Here is a 17,206-nt window from a genome sequence, read left to right on the forward strand (position 1 = left end):
ATGAGGACTCCCTTGTGTTTTAAACTCAAGGTTATCCTTCTGTGAACATGGAAAAGAGGCACAGTAAGCTTCTCTCAAAACAGAGTCAACCAGAGCCCCCACAGTCAAACTCTAAGTTTGGTGTTGGGAGGCCCCAACCAAACTCTAAGTTTGGTGTTGAACTCCCATATCCAAACTCTAAGTTTGGTGTTGGGGAGTCTCAACAATGCTCTGAATATCTGTGAGGCTCCACGAGAGCCCACTGTCAAGCTATTGACATTAAAGAAGCGCTTGTTGGGAGGCAACCCAATTTTTATTTATCTAATTTTATTTTTATTGTTCTTTCATGTTTTATTAGGTTCATGATCATGTGGAGTCACAAAATAAATATAAAAATTGAAAACAGAATCAAAAACAGCAGAAGAAAAATCACACCCTGGAGGAGGATCTTACTGGCGTTTAAACGCCAGTAAGAAGCATCTGTCTGGCGTTCAACGCCAGAACAGAGCATGTTTTTGGTGTTGAACGCCAGAAACAAGCAGCATCCTGGTGTTCAGACGCCAGAAATGCACAGTGAGGAAAGCTGGCGCTGAACGCCAGAAACAAGCATAGAACTGGCGTTCAACACCAGATATATGCTGCATCTGGGCGTTGAACGCCCAGAACAAGCATCAATTCGGCGTTTAAACGCCAGAATTGTATGCAAGGGCATTTTACATGCCTAATGGGTGCAGGGATGTAAATCCTTGATACCTCAGGATCTGTGGACACCACAAGATCATCTCAGGATCTGTGAATCTCACAGGATCCCAACCCACCTCACCTTCTCTCTCTCCATTCATGGTCATCCCTTCTATTTTCCATTCACCACTCACATCCATACACACATCCCTCTATCTCCTCCATACCTTCTTCTTCTTCTTCTTCTATTCTTTCTTCTTTTGCTCGAGGGTGAGCAACATTCTAAGTTTGGTGTGGTAAAAGCATAAGCTTTTTGTTTTTCCATTACCATTGATGGCACCTAAGACCGGAGAAACCTCTAGAAAAGGGGAAGGAAAGACAAAGGCTTCCACCTCCGAGTTATGGGAGATGGAAAGATTCATCTCAAGGGTCTATAGCTCAGTGGTAGAACATGTGGCTGCAAATCAAGAGATCCCTGAGATACCTCAGGGGATGCACTTCCCTCCACATAATTATTGGAAGCAACTGAGGATAGGAATACCAAAAATCACTAGGGATCAAGCCACAAAGGAAAGGAAGAGACATAGAAGAGATCAAGGACATCATTGGTTCCTCAAGAAGGAAACGCCACCATCACTAAGGTGGACTCATTCCTTGTTCTTACTTTCTCAGTTTTTCGTTTTCTTTATGTTAAGTGCTTATCTATGTTTGTGTCTTATTACATGATCATTAGTAGTTAGTAACTTTGTCTTAAAGTTATGAATGTCCTATGAATCCATCACCTCTCTTAAATAAAAAATGTTTTAATTCAAAAGAACAAGAAGTACATGAGTTTCGAATTTATCCTTGAACTTAGTTTAATTATATTGATGTGGTGACATACTTTTTTGTTTTCTAAATGAATGCTTGAACAGTGCATATGTCTTTTGAAGTTGTTGTTTTAGAATGTTAAATATGTTGGCTCTTAAAAGAATGATGACAAGGAGACATGTTATTTTATAATCTGAAAAATCATAAAAATGATTCTTGAAGCAAGAAAATGCAGCAAAGAATAAAGCTTACAAAAAAAATTAGAAAAAAAAAAGATAGCGAAAAAAAAAGAGAGAAAAAGCAAGCAGAAAAAGCCAAAAGCTCTTAAAACCAAGAGGCAAGAGCAAAAAGCCAATAACCCTTAAAACCAAAAGGCAAGGGTAAATAAAAAGGATCCAAAGGCTTTGAGCATCAGTGGATAGGAGGGCCTAAAGGAATAAAATCCTGGCCTAAGCGGCTAAATCAAGCTGTCCCTAACCATGTGCTTGTGGCGTGAAGGTGTTAAGTGAAAGCTTGAGACTGAGCGGTTAAAGTCAAGGTCCAAAGCAAAAGAAGAGTGTGCTTAGGAACCATGGACACCTCTAATTGGGGACTTTAGCAAAGCTGAGTCACAATCTGAAAAGGTTCACCCAGTTATGTGTCTGTGGCATTTATGTATCCGGTGGTAATACTGGAAAACAAAGTGCTTAGGGCCACGGCCAAGACTCATAAAGTAGCTGTGTTCAAGAATCAACATACTGAACTAGGAGAATCAATAACACTATCTGAACTCTGAGTTCTCATAGATTCCAATCATTCTGAACCTCAATGGATAAAGTGAGATGCCAAAACTATTCAAGAGGCAAAAAGCTACAAGTCCCGCTCATCTGATTGGAGCTATGTTTCATTGATAGTTTGGAATTTATAGTATATTCTCTTCTTTTTATCCTATTTGATTTTCAGTTGCTTGGGGACAAGCAACAATTTAAGTTTGGTGTTGTGATGAGCGGATAATTTATACGCTTTTTGGCATTGTTTTTAGTATGTTTTTAGTAGGATCTAGTTACTTTTAGGGATGTTTTTATTAGTTTTTATGTTAAATTCACATTTCTGGACTTTACTATGAGTTTGTGTGTTTTTCTGTGATTTCAGGTATTTTCTGGCTGAAATTGAGGGACTTGAGCAAAAATCAGATTCAGAGATTGAAGAAGGACTGCTGATGCTGTTGGATTCTGACCTCCCTGCACTCAAAGTGGATTTTCTGGAGCTACAGAACTCAAAATGGTGCGCTACCAATTGCGTTGGAAAGTAGACATCCAGGGCTTTCCAGCAATATATAATAGTCCATACTTTGATCGAGTTTAGATGACGCAAAAGGGCGTTGAACGCCAGTTCTATGCTGCAGTCTGGAGTTAAACGCTAGAAACACGTCACGAACCAGAGTTGAACGCCAAAAACACATTACAACTTGGCGTTCAACTCCAAAAGGAGCCTCTTCACGTGGAAAGCTAAAGCTCAGCCCAAGCACACACCAAAGTGGGCCCTGGAAGTGGATTTCTGCATTTAAACTTAATTCTGTAAACCCTAGTAACTAGTTTAGTATAAATAGGACATTTTACTATTGTATTAGACATCTTGGGACGTCTAGTTCTTAGATCATGGGGGCTGGCCATTCGGCCATGCCTGAACCTTTCACTTATGTATTTTTTAACGGTAGAGTTTCTACACTCCATAGATTAAGGTGTGGAGCTCTGCTGTTCTTCATGAATTAATGCAAAGTACTACTATTTTTCTATTCAATTCAACTTATTCCGCTTCTAAGATATTCATTCGTGCTTCAATATGAATGTGATGAACGTGACAATCATCATCATTCCCCCATGAACGCATGCCTGACAACCACTTTCGTTCCACCTTAGATTGAATGATTATCTCTTGGATCTCTTAATCAGAATCTTCGTGGTGTAAGCTAGATTGATGGCGGCATTCATGAGAATCCGGAAAGTCTAAACCTTGTCTGTGGTATTCCGAGTAGGATTCTGGGATTGAATGACTGTGACGAACTTCAAACTCGCGAGTGCTGGGCGTAGTGGCAGACGCAAAAGGAGGGTGAATCCTATTCTAGTATGATCGAGAACCTCAGATGATTAGCCGTGCTGTGACAGAGCATTTGGACTATTTTCACAAGAGGATAGGATGCAGCCATTGACCACGGTGATGTCTCCAGATGATTAGCCATGCAGTGACAGCGCATCGGATCATTTTCACAGAGAGGATGAAAAGTAGCCATTGACAATGGTGATGTCCTTACATAAAGCCAGCCATAGAAAGGAGTAGGACTGATTGGATGAAGACAACAGGAAAGCAGAAGTTCAGAGGGACGAAAGCATCTCTATACCTTTATCTGAAATTCTCACCAATGATATACATAAGTATTTCTATTTTTATTTTCTGTCTATTTATTATTTATTTTTGAAAACTCCATAATCAATTATTATCCGCCTGACTGAGATTTACAAGATGACCATAGCTTGCTTCATACCAACAATCTCCGTGGGATCGACCCTTACTCACGTAAGGTTTTATTACTTGGACGACCCAGTGCACTTGCTGGTTAGTTGTATCGAAGTTGTGAATGAAAAACAATTTATTAAGACGTGCGTACAGAGTTTTTGGCACCGTTGCCTGAGATCACAATTTCGTGCACCAAAAATCAAACTACTTTTCAAAAGGATTAGCAAACAAGAACTTCAAATTAAGACATGAAAGAACAGGTCGACTCGAACAGAATTCAAGAAACAACTGAATAGCCTCGACAAATAGTCTCCAACGTTACCAAAACCCGCGATTCGCTTTACTCAAAACTCGTATATCATTTATGATAACCCATCAGTGCTTTCATATACATAATTCACTAGTATTAAGCCAGCCAAACTTACTACCAAGAATTATGCAATGCAAGACTAATGGTGTTAATCAATAGATCGTCATGTGCATAAAGCTCTAATTCTCGTCATTCGACAAGACCTATTACATGACAAATACTCAGAGTATGCAACTGAAGCATAGTCGGTCCATTCCTCAGGCTCTACAGGAAGGACTACTCTGATACCATAATGTAATACCCTAACTACCAAAGCTCACGCTTCCGGCTGCGCGACTCTGATAGCTCAGATATTACGACGACACTTATACTATTTAATACTAAAATATGAGCCTGTTTAAAACTTTAAACCATAATACCGCTCCCAAAAATACTTTCATTCGATAACGTACATCCATAAATACCATACAACTTACAACAACTCATAAAGAGTACATCCATATATATACATAAATATATATAAATAACTTTACAAGCATTAACCAATACAATTCCTATCCTTCTTACAGAATATATCAAGATAATGGCAAGGGTTCAATAAACCATAACTAAAACAATACAGAGCATCTCAACAACAACTAAATAAACTTCTCGTGACTTCTGCGCCCATGTCCTGAAAGGGGAAAAATGTAGGGGGGTGAGAACATCATCCTCGAAAGGGTTCTCAGTAGAGGGTTTTTGGGAATTACTGTAATAGGATACGTGAAGATAAACCGTACTAGTGATTAATAACCGTCTTATGTCTCCTTTTCAAAAACAACGGTTTACAATAAAAGTAGAGTCTAAAAATCTTTTCTGAAAGAAGAACCGTTCAATTCTCAAAAACTCAAAAGCTTTTCAAAACGGTTTATCTATGCGGAACCAAAATAGCCTTTCATATTTTATTCCAAACCGGAAACACAAAACCGAAATCAACCATCGGTTCATCTCATTTCAACCACGGCCCTAGGCCCAAACAAATCCAACCGACAACCAATCACCACAGTCCAACATAGGTTCAGCAGCAAACACAAATAGGAAGATGCAAGCACAAACAAACAGTTATTGCAAGTAGAACAATAAGCAGTTAATCACAAGTAGTCACAAAGGCAAACCAAATACAATATGCACACCCAAACAATGTCACATAGATGCATATGATGCACGCCTATCCTAGTGGCTGATGATATCATCTGTCGGTTATAAAGCCCACCCGACAAGTCCTGGTAGCTAACCATTGGACTGTCCCTCTGTCGTGCATCCCAACTCGAGTTATACTCAATATAATCGTGATCATAATCATGATCCATATCCATCACCCTCACTGGTGAATATTCACGGGGGCGAGCTCATCTGGGGATTTCACAGTGCCCGGCCACCCTTACGACATAGGGTCAGCAGAGTATCAAGTCTCAACCTGGAGCACGTGGTGGCTAGCCACTGCTACTACCCAGGGAAACTCATATCTCAGATAGTGGAAGTGCAAAATCATAATTATCAATATCTTAGCATATATGCATTCATTCTCAGCCATGGATCAACATCCATCTCAGCCATCCGGCTCACGGTTCAATCCAGAACCAGCAAATATTGATAATCATACACAACCAATCCGGCTCACGGTTCAATTCAGAACCAGCTAATATTCATAATCATACACAACCATTCCGGCCCATAATAAAACAGCACTTCCACCATTCAAAATCATTAAATTCATAAAATCGGCATTTAAGCCATAAATCATTTTTCTCAATTCATTTCACTTTGAAATCAAGTTTTAACTCTTTTCAGCCTTGGATTTAAAGATCTCATTTCTCAAATCATCTCAGGCTCATAAACCACTTTTACTAAAGGTAAATTCCCCTTTGAAAACAATGACACTCTCGGCATCCTCTTTCCAAACTTCCATAACCATGGTAAGTAAAAGATTTATTTTGAAACATTCACAATCATCCATTCAACAATGGGATTTCATAACAAAAGTTCCTTGGCAGAGTCCCAAGTCTTTAGAGGAGATTAACATAACTCATTTCCTCAAATTCACTTAAAATCATTAAAACGTTGGCTTCCTGATTTGAGTAACAAAATAGGATCTAAGCCAAACCGAGTCACGTAATCATTTACTTCTTTTAAAGCTGTTTCCCTTACTTAGGCAAAACCAGCTTTAACCCCCATGATAAATTCTAAAGCGTTTCAACTATTCAAAATTGTTTTAGTCTTGCAAAAATTCAGAATTCAAACAGTACTTAAAACCTTTCTCAAAACATTTCAAAATGAAACTTCTCAATAGACATTTAGGTTCTTTCAAAGTCATTGAAACTTCTTTAATTGAAACCCCCAAGTCAAATTCAAAGGCATAAACCCTTTTCACATTCAAACAGCTTTAAAACACAAGTTTCATCTAAATAACTTTCTCCTGAAAGAGATACAATGCCTTTCTTAAGAAGCAAGACTAAATCACAATTTCCTCTTTACTAATTCATTTCGAAAGCATGAATCATCCTTTTCTCGATAATTCAAATAATATAGTAGAAGTCTTTAACTCATCATTTTCCAGACAACATTTCAATAAAGACTCGGATTTTATTGAAATTTTGGCAGCACCTCCCCTAAAACTTGGACTTTGCCACCCGGTTCAGGTCCCAACTAAACCGTTCCAAAATCCTTTTCAACAGCCCAAAATCCAAAATCAGTTCAAGGCAAGCCAAATCCAACAGTCATCTCAATTCCATATTTCAAGGAACCGTTTCAAAAATCAAATCGTTATCAGCCGAATAAACTCATTTCTAAAGCTTTAAAGAAACGGTTCAACAATAGTCATTTATCAAACCAGATCATTTAAAGCAAACCAGGCTGGATTCAAGAGTGTATTCTATTTTCACATTCTCAAGAAAATCAACTCAACCCAAATCAATTCCCAATGGATTAAACTCAATCTCAAAGCTTTAAAAGAATCAACTTCAAAAGCATTTCGTTTCACAAAACCACACAACAATCAAGACAAATCAAACCATACATAAGGCCGATACAATCACCAAATACACATTTTCTCACTTCAGTATCCATATGTAATAATTCCAATATATATAGAATATAGTTTTTGGAAAGCGCCCCTACCTCAAAACACAATTCCATAACCCAAACGTCTCACAGAGTCCTTTCCGCCTCAACCCGAACTGATGGCAACCAAAACCTTAGCTCCCAGTCATGTTCGCAATAACCATAGCATCACTAATCGCAACATACAATAAACAGGACTCGACCCCACGTTATCAAAACTCATATTCATTAACCGAACACAACAGAATACTAACGCGAGGTTTTTCAAAACATACTTACTGAACTAGCGAAACGAAGCAGCTGCGATTTCGAACAGGCCCAGCAACAGCTCCAGCGGCGGCTAGAAGCTCCGGTGGATTAACTATAAAAATCACGCAGCATTAAAACCTTCTCGAAATCCAAAAAGGCAGAAACCTCAATTAAAACCCTTTCCGGCAAACTTTTCCAGCGACGGTAGCAGGGTCTCAAGTGGCAGAAGCTCAGCCCGGAGCTCCGGCGGTGATCCCGGAAGTCACAGAACCATCCCTGGCGGCTCCCTTCTCCAGTAACGACACCTGCGTCGGCAAGAGTGGCGGTGGCGGGTGCAGATCTCCCCTCTCTCTCTGTTCCCGTGCTTTCTCTCCCTCTTACTCTGTGTGGCTGGACAGCCTTCTCGATGGCACGGCGACGGCGACTCCACACGCGGTGGTGACAGTGTCGGCTTCGGCCCCCTCCATGCGCCTCAACCTTCCGTCAGTCTCTCTCTCTCTGACGGTGGATCGGCGGCTCTGTAGTGACGGCATGGCAGGATGAGATGGCGACTGAGCACGGCAATGCATCCACACGCGACTGCGACACTGGCGGCGCTGGCATTCCCCTTGCGACGACGAAGGCGGCATGGGCCGTAGTGGCTGCACGATGCAACAGTTACTGGGCAGCTCCTCCAGCATCGCGTCTCCTCCCTCCTCCTCTCGGTGACAAAGGCGTGATTCATGGCTCTGTGGACGGGACGACAATGGCAACGCGGATTAGGTAGCAGCAGCAAGTGACGGTGTGAGCAACTCTTCCCTCTCCCTTCCTTCTCTGTTTGGCGGTGCCAAGTTTCCCTTCCACTATCAATGGGTGTGGGATGCGCAGGGAAGAGGGTGAAGAGAGAGGCTGGAGCTGCTATGTGTTTTGGTTTGAGGAAAGGGGGGAGCATTTGTGTTGCTGCCGCTGGGTTGGAGGAGAATGTAACTGGGTCACGGGTTAGGGTTTCAGGGTTAGGGTTTCATTTTAAAAAATTAGGGTTAGGGACCGTATGGTGATTTCACATAAAATTGGGAATAATATAATAATTGAAACCCAAATTAAATCCAACACTAATTATATATAGAAAATACTATTTGCTTATCAATTTCACAAAATATTTTTAATAAATGCCCAAATCTAAAAATTAGAAATAATATATTGATTTTTCTATTTTTCAAAATAGCAGTATTAATATTTAAAATATTAATTATTTAATCCAAATCATATAGAAATCCTTATTATTTCACAACTACCAACTTTATAATTTGAATATAGAAAATAATCCAATAATATAAGATTGGATAATAATCTCAATTTATTTCAAATTCAATAAATCAAAACTTGCTTTAAATTTCTTTAATAGAAAAATTTCTGAAATTAAAGCTACAGAAACACTGAATTTGAAATTAGCTAATGATATCCTTTTTTCAAAGGTTTTGGGTCTTATAGTTCAGATTGAATGACCATTGACATTGTGTTTGATGTGGATCAGAGGAGATTAATGACCATTGACGTGGCGTCAATCACTTACAACTTGCCATGGAATGAATTATCCATTGTTGGAACAGAAAGTAAGAAAAGTTGATCCGGAAAGATAAAGCATCTCCAAAGCCTTAATCTTCCTCTCACTGTTGTTTCTTGGCTATTTCTTTATTGCTTTCTTGTTTTATTTACGCACATTCAACAATAACCAATCAACTTTCTATTCGTCTAACTAAGATCTATAGGATAACCACTGCTTGCTCAGTCCGAAAATTCTCGTGGGATCGACCCTCACTCACCTGAGGTATTACTTGGATGACCCAATGCACTTGTCGGTTAAGTTGTGTGGAGTTCTAAATTTTGCGCACCAAGTTTTTGGCGCCGTTGCTGGGGATTGTTTGAGATTGACAAACTAACGGTTGTCTTATTTCTTAGATCAGGTACTTTTTACTGTTTTTCTTTTTGTTTGTGTTTCTTGTGTTTTGGTTTCTTATTAAAATTTTCGAACTTTCTTGTTTCTTTTTCAAAAAAATTTTTCAAAAACTTTTTCTTTTGTTTGAGTCTTGTGTCAATCTTTAAGTTTGGTGTCTTCTTGGTTTTTCTTTCCTTAAGTTTTTGAAAAATTTGTTCTTGATTGTTCTTTCTTTTGTTCGAATTGTTCTTGGTGTTTTTCTTTGTTTGATTTAAAATTTTTTAATTTTGGTGTCTTGTTGTGTTCTTCCTTCCAAATTTTTTAAAATTGTTTAATTTGATCTTAAAATTTTTAAGTTTGGTATCTTTTTGTGTTTTTCCTTTCAATTTTTCGAAAATCTTATCTTGTGATTTCAAAAATTTTAAGTTTGATGTCCTAATTAGTTATCTTTTTGCTTATCTTTTCAAAATTTAAAATTTATCTTGCTTATCTTATTAATCTTTTTCAAATCTTTATCTTATCTTTTTATCTTTCTTTGAATTTCAAAGAATCTTATCTCATCTTGTTTTAAATTCAAATTTTAAAATTTTAAAATTCAAAATTCAAAAATTAAAATTCAAATTTCAAATCTTTATTATATCTTTTTCCTTTTCTTTGAATTTCAAATTTTGTCATCTTATCTTGTTTCAAATTCAACTTTCAAAATTCAAAGTTTTAAAATTTAAAATTCAAAATTTAAAATTCAAATTTCAAATTTCAAAAATTTAAAACTTTCAAAATTCAAATTTCAAAATTTTAAAATTCAAAATCTTTTTAAATCTTTCAAATCTTATCTTTCCTTGTTTGACTTTCTCTTTCCACTTTTTAAACTTCAAGATCTTCTTTTGAATTTTCCTTTTTAAATTTCAAATTTTCAAAATCAAATCTTTTATTTTATTTTCAAATGTTGTCAGTTAGTTAGTTACCTGTTTTATCTTATTCTCTTTTTGTTTTCCTTTCTCTTTTCTCTTTTTCAAAACCTCCTAACTACTTTCTCTTCTTTTTTTTTTTGAAAATCCTAACCTCTTTATCTCTCTTCTTTTTCAAAAATTTCATCCCTCCTTCCCTCTCTATTTTTGAAATTATTCTTTCAAATAACAGACACCTCTATTTTCTCCCCTCTCACAAGGAATCCTCTATACTCTGACATAGAAGATTCCTTTCTTGTTTTCCGGTTGGTTTCTTCTACTTTTATGAGTAGGAATAGGGATAATGAACCCTTCCTTAATCTTGACCCTGAACCTGAAAGAACACTAAGGAGACGCCTACAGCAAGCTCAAAGAGCCAGAGGTAACCTCATAGAAGCTCTTGAGCAAGAAGCTGAAGAAACAACAATGGCAGCAAATCTAGATAATGGGGGAGATGCAAGAAAGGTCCTTGGATCTTACACTATACCCAATTCTGACTTCTATGGGCGCAACATCTCCATTCCTGCCATTAATGCCAATAACTTTGAGCTAAAAGCTCAACTGGTCACTCTAGTTCAACAAAACTGCCAGTTTCATGGACTTCCACAGGAAGATCCCAACAAATTCCTATCTGACTTCTTGCAGATATGTGACACTGTTAAAACTAATGGAGTAGATCCAGAAGTTTACAAGCTTATGTTCTTTCCCTTTACGGTCAGAGACAAAGCTAGGCTATGGCTGGATTCTCAGCCCAAGGAGAGCTTAGATACCTGGGAGAAGGTGGTCAATGAATTCTTGACCAAATTCTTTCCACCTCAGAAGCTGAGCAAGCTTAGGGTGGAAGTTCAAACCTTCAAATAAAAAGAAGGTGAATCCCTCTATAAACCTTGGAAAAGATATAAGCAACTGATCAGGAGATGTCTCCTGACATGATCTCAGAGTGGACCATGATGGAGATCTTCTATGATGGTCTCTCTGAGATGTCCAAGATGTCATTGGACCACACTGCAAGTGGATCAATCCATTGGAAGAAGACGCCTGAAGAGGCGCAAGAGCTCATAGACATGGTTGCTAACAACCAATACATGTACACCTCTGAGGGAAACCCTGTAAACAGTGGGGCCACTCAGAAGAAGGACGTCCTAGAGGTAGACACCTTAGACGCTATCTTGGCTCAGAATAAACTCATGTCTCAACAGATCAACATGATATCTCAGCACTTGAGCGGGACACAGAGCCTAGATGCTTACTGTCCAGAGACAGCATATCAGTTGGACGCTACTAACAATACCTGGACCACCATGGAGGAGGTGAATTACATGGAAAAACCATCCAGACCCTCCAACAATAATCCCTATTCGAATATATATAATCAGGGATGGAGGAACCACCCTAACTTAGGGTGGAAAAAGCAGCAGAGGCCTCAACAAGGCTTCAACTACAACCAGAATGGAATGAACCAGAATAGGTTTAATAACAAATCATACGAATCATCTCAACAACAGATGGAGACACCCAAGCAGACCCTCTCTGACTTGGCCACCATAGTCTCTAATCTCACTAAGACCACTCACAGTTTCACGACAGAAACTAGGTCTTCCATCAGGAATTTGGAAGTACAAATTGGTCAACTGAGCAAGAGGATCCCAAAGATCCCCTCCAACCCACTTCCTAGTAACACAGAGATAAATCCAAAGGAAGAGTGCAAGGTTCTCATTGTGGAAGCCAAGGCCGAACCCACAGAGGAACCTCCTAAGGAGGAACTGAAGGAAATCAGGGCTCATGAGGATATCCTCATGCACGCCCCTCTAGAATCAGAGGAGCCTGAAAAATACTCCTCCTCAGATGAGGAAGAAGAGACCAAAGAAGAGTGAATTGCTCGCTTCCTGGCCATCCTCATGAAGCTGAAGGCCAGTACCTCCGATGCAGAGACATTGGAGAATGAGCCTCTAGTGCTGACCAAGGAGATCAACACCTTGGTTCAGAAGAAGCTGCCTCAGAAGCTACCAGACCCCGAAAGCTTCCTGATTCCCTGTACCATAGGGACAATCACCTTTGAGAAGGCACTATGCGACTTTGGGTCCAGCATCAATCTCATGCCTCTATCTATAATGAAGAGGCTGGGAATTCTAGAGGTCCAACCTGCTAAGATCTCGTTGGAGATGGCAGACAAGTCCTTGAAAAGGGCATATGGTATGGTGGAGGATGTCCTGGTAAAGGTTGAAGACTTTATCTTCCTGCAAATTTCGTGATCTTAGACATAAGGGAGGACAGAAATGAATCCATCATCCTAGGAAGGCCTTTTCTAGCCACTGTTAGTGCCTTGATAAATGTGGAAAAGGGAGAACTAGTTCTGCACCTAGGGGAGGATTGCATCCTATTCAAGATCCCCAATCCTTAGTCTCCCTCTAAAGGAGGTACCATTGTACAACACTTAGTATTCCAACCTTCACTTTCAGTCTAGAGCTGTACAGAACCCCCAGACACCAAAACTAAGTTTGGTGTTGGGGAGCCATCATCATCTGCTAAGGAAGGAGATACCAAAAAGAAGGTACCTAAAGGCTGGAGGGATAAAAAGATTTCCACTGAGGATCTCTCACCTAGCTTGAGAGTAATCTTCACCACAAATCTAGTCATTCCATATATTGTGCATAGAATCCTGTCTCTAGAACATATGGAGCTCATCCATGAGAGCACAGGAAGAAAATTCACTGTAAGGGGCAAAAATCTAAGCCCCTATTCACCTCCGTAAAGGAGCTGTCCGTCAAGCTAGTGACGGTAAAGAAGTGCTTGTTGGGAGGCAACCTAACCATGAGCAGAGTCCTATGGTTTTATTTCCTTTTGTTCATTTTTGTTTGAGTTAAGTTTTAATGTTTATCTTCATTGTTTTCCTTTGCTTTTAATGTGTGTGATCATGTGCAGTACCTAGAACAGAAACATTCAGAGATGAAAATAGAACACCCAGGGAAGATCTCTTTGCTAGCATTGAATGCCAGACAAGGAGGAAGCTGGGCGTTCAATGCCCTACAGGACATAAGCCTAGCATTGAATGCTAGCCAGGGAGCAAGGCTGGACGTTCAACACCCTTAAACGGGTAAGCATTGGCGTTGAATGCCAGCCAGGGAGTACCCTGGCGTTCAATGCCCTTGAAGGAGCAACTAAGACCCTATCTGGGCGTTCAATGCCCATTCCTGGCATTGAACGTCAGGCAAGGGGGCAGGCAGCTCGAGTTGAAAGCCCTCTCAGCCAATGGGTATCCCACCTATCCTTCTTTCTCCTCCTTTCTAAACCCTAAAACCCACACCCTCCTTTCCCTCTTCCCAACACACACTCTTCCCAAATCCTTCATAAATCCCATCATTCAAATCCCACCAACCCCACCCACTTCAAATTCAAACCTTCAACACCCAATTTTCCCACCCATATAGCCGAACCCTAACCTTTCCACCACTATAAATACTCCCTTATACACCCCTTCATACACACACCTCTTATACACTCTCATCTCTCTCCCATTTTACCCTCTACACACCACCTTTCTTCCCCATTTCCCCATACAAGGCCGAAGCCTCCTTCCACTCTCTTCTCCCTTTATATTTCTTCTTTCTTCTACTCCCTTCTTCTCTTTTTGTTATTATTTACTCGAGGATGAGCAAAGTTCTTAAGTTTAGTGTTGAAAAAGCTTCACTTTTTGCTTTCCATTCACACTTATGGCACCCAAATTCGGAGAATCCTCTAGAAAAAGGAAAGGAAAAGCCACCACTTCCACTTCTGAACCTTGGAAATTGAAGAGATTCCTCACCAAGGCTCATCAAGACCACTTCTATGATAGGGTAAAGCATAAAAGGGTGATCCCCAAGGTCCCCTTTAGTCTAAAAAAAAGGATGAGTACTTGGAGATCCAACAAGAAATCTGGAGAAGAGATTGGGAAGTTCTAACCAATCCTATCATTGCAATTGGAATCTTAATGGTGCAAGAGTTTTATGCCAATGCTTGGGTCACCAAAAAGTATGATACTAGTGTAAACACACAGCCCAAGAACTGGTGCAGCATGGTGAGAGAGCGACTTTTGGATTTCACCCCGAAAAGTGTAAGAGTGGAGCTCAAACTACCACAAATGCTAGGAGACCCACACTCTTACACTAAAAGGGTGAACACCAACCAAAGGTTGGACGAAGTGCTTACAGATATTTTTGTAGAAGGAGCTCAATGGAGGAGGGATTCGCAAGGCAAGCCTTACCAACTAGGAAGGCTTGACTTCAAGGCTGTAGCTAGAGGGTGGTTGGAGTTTATCCAACGCTCTATATCCTTACAAGTAACCGATCTGAGGTTACTATAGACCGAGCAATAATAATTCACTATATCATGCTTGGGAATGAAGTGGAGGTACATGAGGTGATACCTCAAGAATTGTACAAGGTGGCAGAAAAGCCCTCCACCCAAGCGAGGCTAGCATTCCCACATCTCATCTATCATCTATGCAATTCATCTGGAATTGTCATAGAAGAAGATATCCCCATTGAAGAGGACAAGCCCATCACGAAAAGAAGGATGGAGCATACTAGAGAGCCTGCACACGCACCACAACAAGAGCCTGTGCAGCCGCCTCCAGCAAAAATTCCTGAGCTGCCTCAAGGGATGTATTTTCCTCCCTATGACTATGTGGAACACCAAGAGCAGTCCTCCATCCTCCATGAAATAAGAGAACATCAGAGAATCACGAGGGAGGAGCAACAAAGACAAGGGCAAGACATCGAGGAGCTCAAATGCTCCATTGGATTTGATGAACCACTATTTTATGGTTTATCTTGTACTAAATTGAGTGGTTTTTATCAAGTCTTTGCACACTTATTCATACAATTTCCATGATTTTACAATTCCTTCCTAATTTTGTTCAATGGTTGAAAACTTACTTCCTAACCCTTTAAATTGTGTATTTTAGTTCCCCTTTATACCATTCGATGCCGTGATCTGTGTGTTCAGTATTTTCAGGCTTTATAGGGCAGGAATGGCTTAGAGGATGGAAAGGAAGCTTGCAAAAATGGACGAAACATAAGAAACTAAGGAGATAACCAGCGAGCATCGACGCGCATGCATGGCTCACACGAAGGTAAGGATCCCTTTATAATTGCTTATGCGTCTAAGACCTTAGACGCTGCACAGTCTAACTACACTACCACTGAAAAAGAGCTTCTGGCTATTATTTTTGCTCTGGATAAATTTCGAGCCTATTTACTTGGTACTAAGGTGGTAGTGTACTCAGACCATGCAGCTCTAAAATATTTATTAGCTAAAAAAGAGTCCAAACAAAGGCTAATACGTTGGATATTGTTGCTGCAAGAATTTGATTTAGAAATTAAGTATAGGAGTGGTACCCAAAATTTAGTGGTGGACCACTTGAGTCGCCTAGAGCACATTAAGAGTGACTCCACTCCTATCAATGATGCTTTTCCATTTGATAGCTTGCACGCAATATCTGAAGTAGTTCCTTGGCATGCACCTATAGCTAATTATCTAGTCAGTCATACATTCCCTCCTAATTTTACTAAGTATCAGAGGGACAAGCTGAAAAACGAGTCCAAATATTATATATGGGATTACCCATATTATGGAGGTATGGTGCTGACCAGATAATTAGAAGATGTGTACCTCAATTAGAATTCCAGTCCATTTTAGAGGCCTGCCACTCCTCTGAGAGTGGTGGACATTTTGGCCCTCAAAGAACAGGTAGAAAAAATTTGGACTATGGATTCTGGTGGCCCACTCTTTTTAAGGATGCTACTGCCTTCTATAAATCTTGCTCTTCATGCCAATGGTTTGGGAATATATCCAAGAGGGATGAGATGCCCCAACAGCTTATGCTGTTCTGTGAAATTTTTGATGTTTGGGGCATTGACTTCATGGGTCCATTTCCAAACTCTAGTGGTTTCTTATATATATTGTTAGCTGTAGATTATGTTTCTAAATGGGTGGAAGCAATTTCTGCCCATACTGATGATGCTAACACTATTGTCTCTTTTGTTAGAAATCATATTATCTGTCGCTTTGGATCACCATGAGCAATCGTGAGTGATCAAGGCACTCATTTTTGTAACAGGAGATTAACTAGTCTACTGAAGAAACATGGCATAGTGCACAAGGTAGCAACAGCTTACCATCCTTAGACCAATAGGCAGGCAGAGGTGTCTAATAGGGAGATAAAGCGTATTCTGGAGAAGATAGTCAAGCCTCATAGGAAGGACTGGAGCACTAGGCTTGTTGATGCGCTTTGGGCTTGTCGGACAACATACAAGACACCCATCGGGATGAGTCCCTTCCGCCTGGTCTATGGAAAGGCTTGTCACCTCCCAGTGGAGGTGAAACACAAGGCTTTCTGGGCTGTAAAGAAATGCAACATGGGATTTGAGAAGGCTGGCACTAAAAGAAAGCTGTAACTAGCAGAACTGGAGACCCTTCGACTCGAAGCATATGACAACTCTAGACTATACAAGGAGAAGGTGAAGGCTGTGCATGACAAGCATATCAATAGATGAGAGTTCAGACCTGGGGAGCTAGTTCTCCTTTACAACTCCAGACTGAGGCTCATGCAAGGCAAGCTGAGATCCAGATGGGAAGGTCCCTACAAAGTAGAGAAGGCAGAGCCATACGAAGTCTTCCATCTAAGTCATCGTTCAAGTTCCAATTTCATCAAGGTCAATGGTCATCGCTTAAAGCTGTATCATG

General features: G+C 40.0%; 1 protein-coding gene and 1 pseudogene across 1 annotated transcript; one reads left to right on the top strand and one right to left on the bottom strand.

The window, feature by feature from the left end:
* The window catches only part of LOC107633241 (uncharacterized), a 29,783-nt pseudogene extending 21,533 nt beyond the window's left edge, over positions 1-8,250 (bottom strand).
* Positions 8,251-12,381: 4,131 nt separating this feature from the next.
* Positions 12,382-12,735, top strand: LOC107633239 (uncharacterized). Its single transcript, XM_016336881.1, has one exon. It carries the CDS (start codon positions 12,382-12,384, stop codon positions 12,733-12,735), a length of 354 nt encoding a protein of 117 aa, XP_016192367.1.
* Positions 12,736-17,206: the final 4,471 nt, after the last annotated feature.

This window comes from Arachis ipaensis, chromosome B3 (genome assembly GCF_059453495.1).
Source record: "Arachis ipaensis isolate K30076 ecotype BB chromosome B3, ASM5945349v1, whole genome shotgun sequence".
Lineage (NCBI taxonomy): Eukaryota > Viridiplantae > Streptophyta > Magnoliopsida > Fabales > Fabaceae > Arachis > Arachis ipaensis.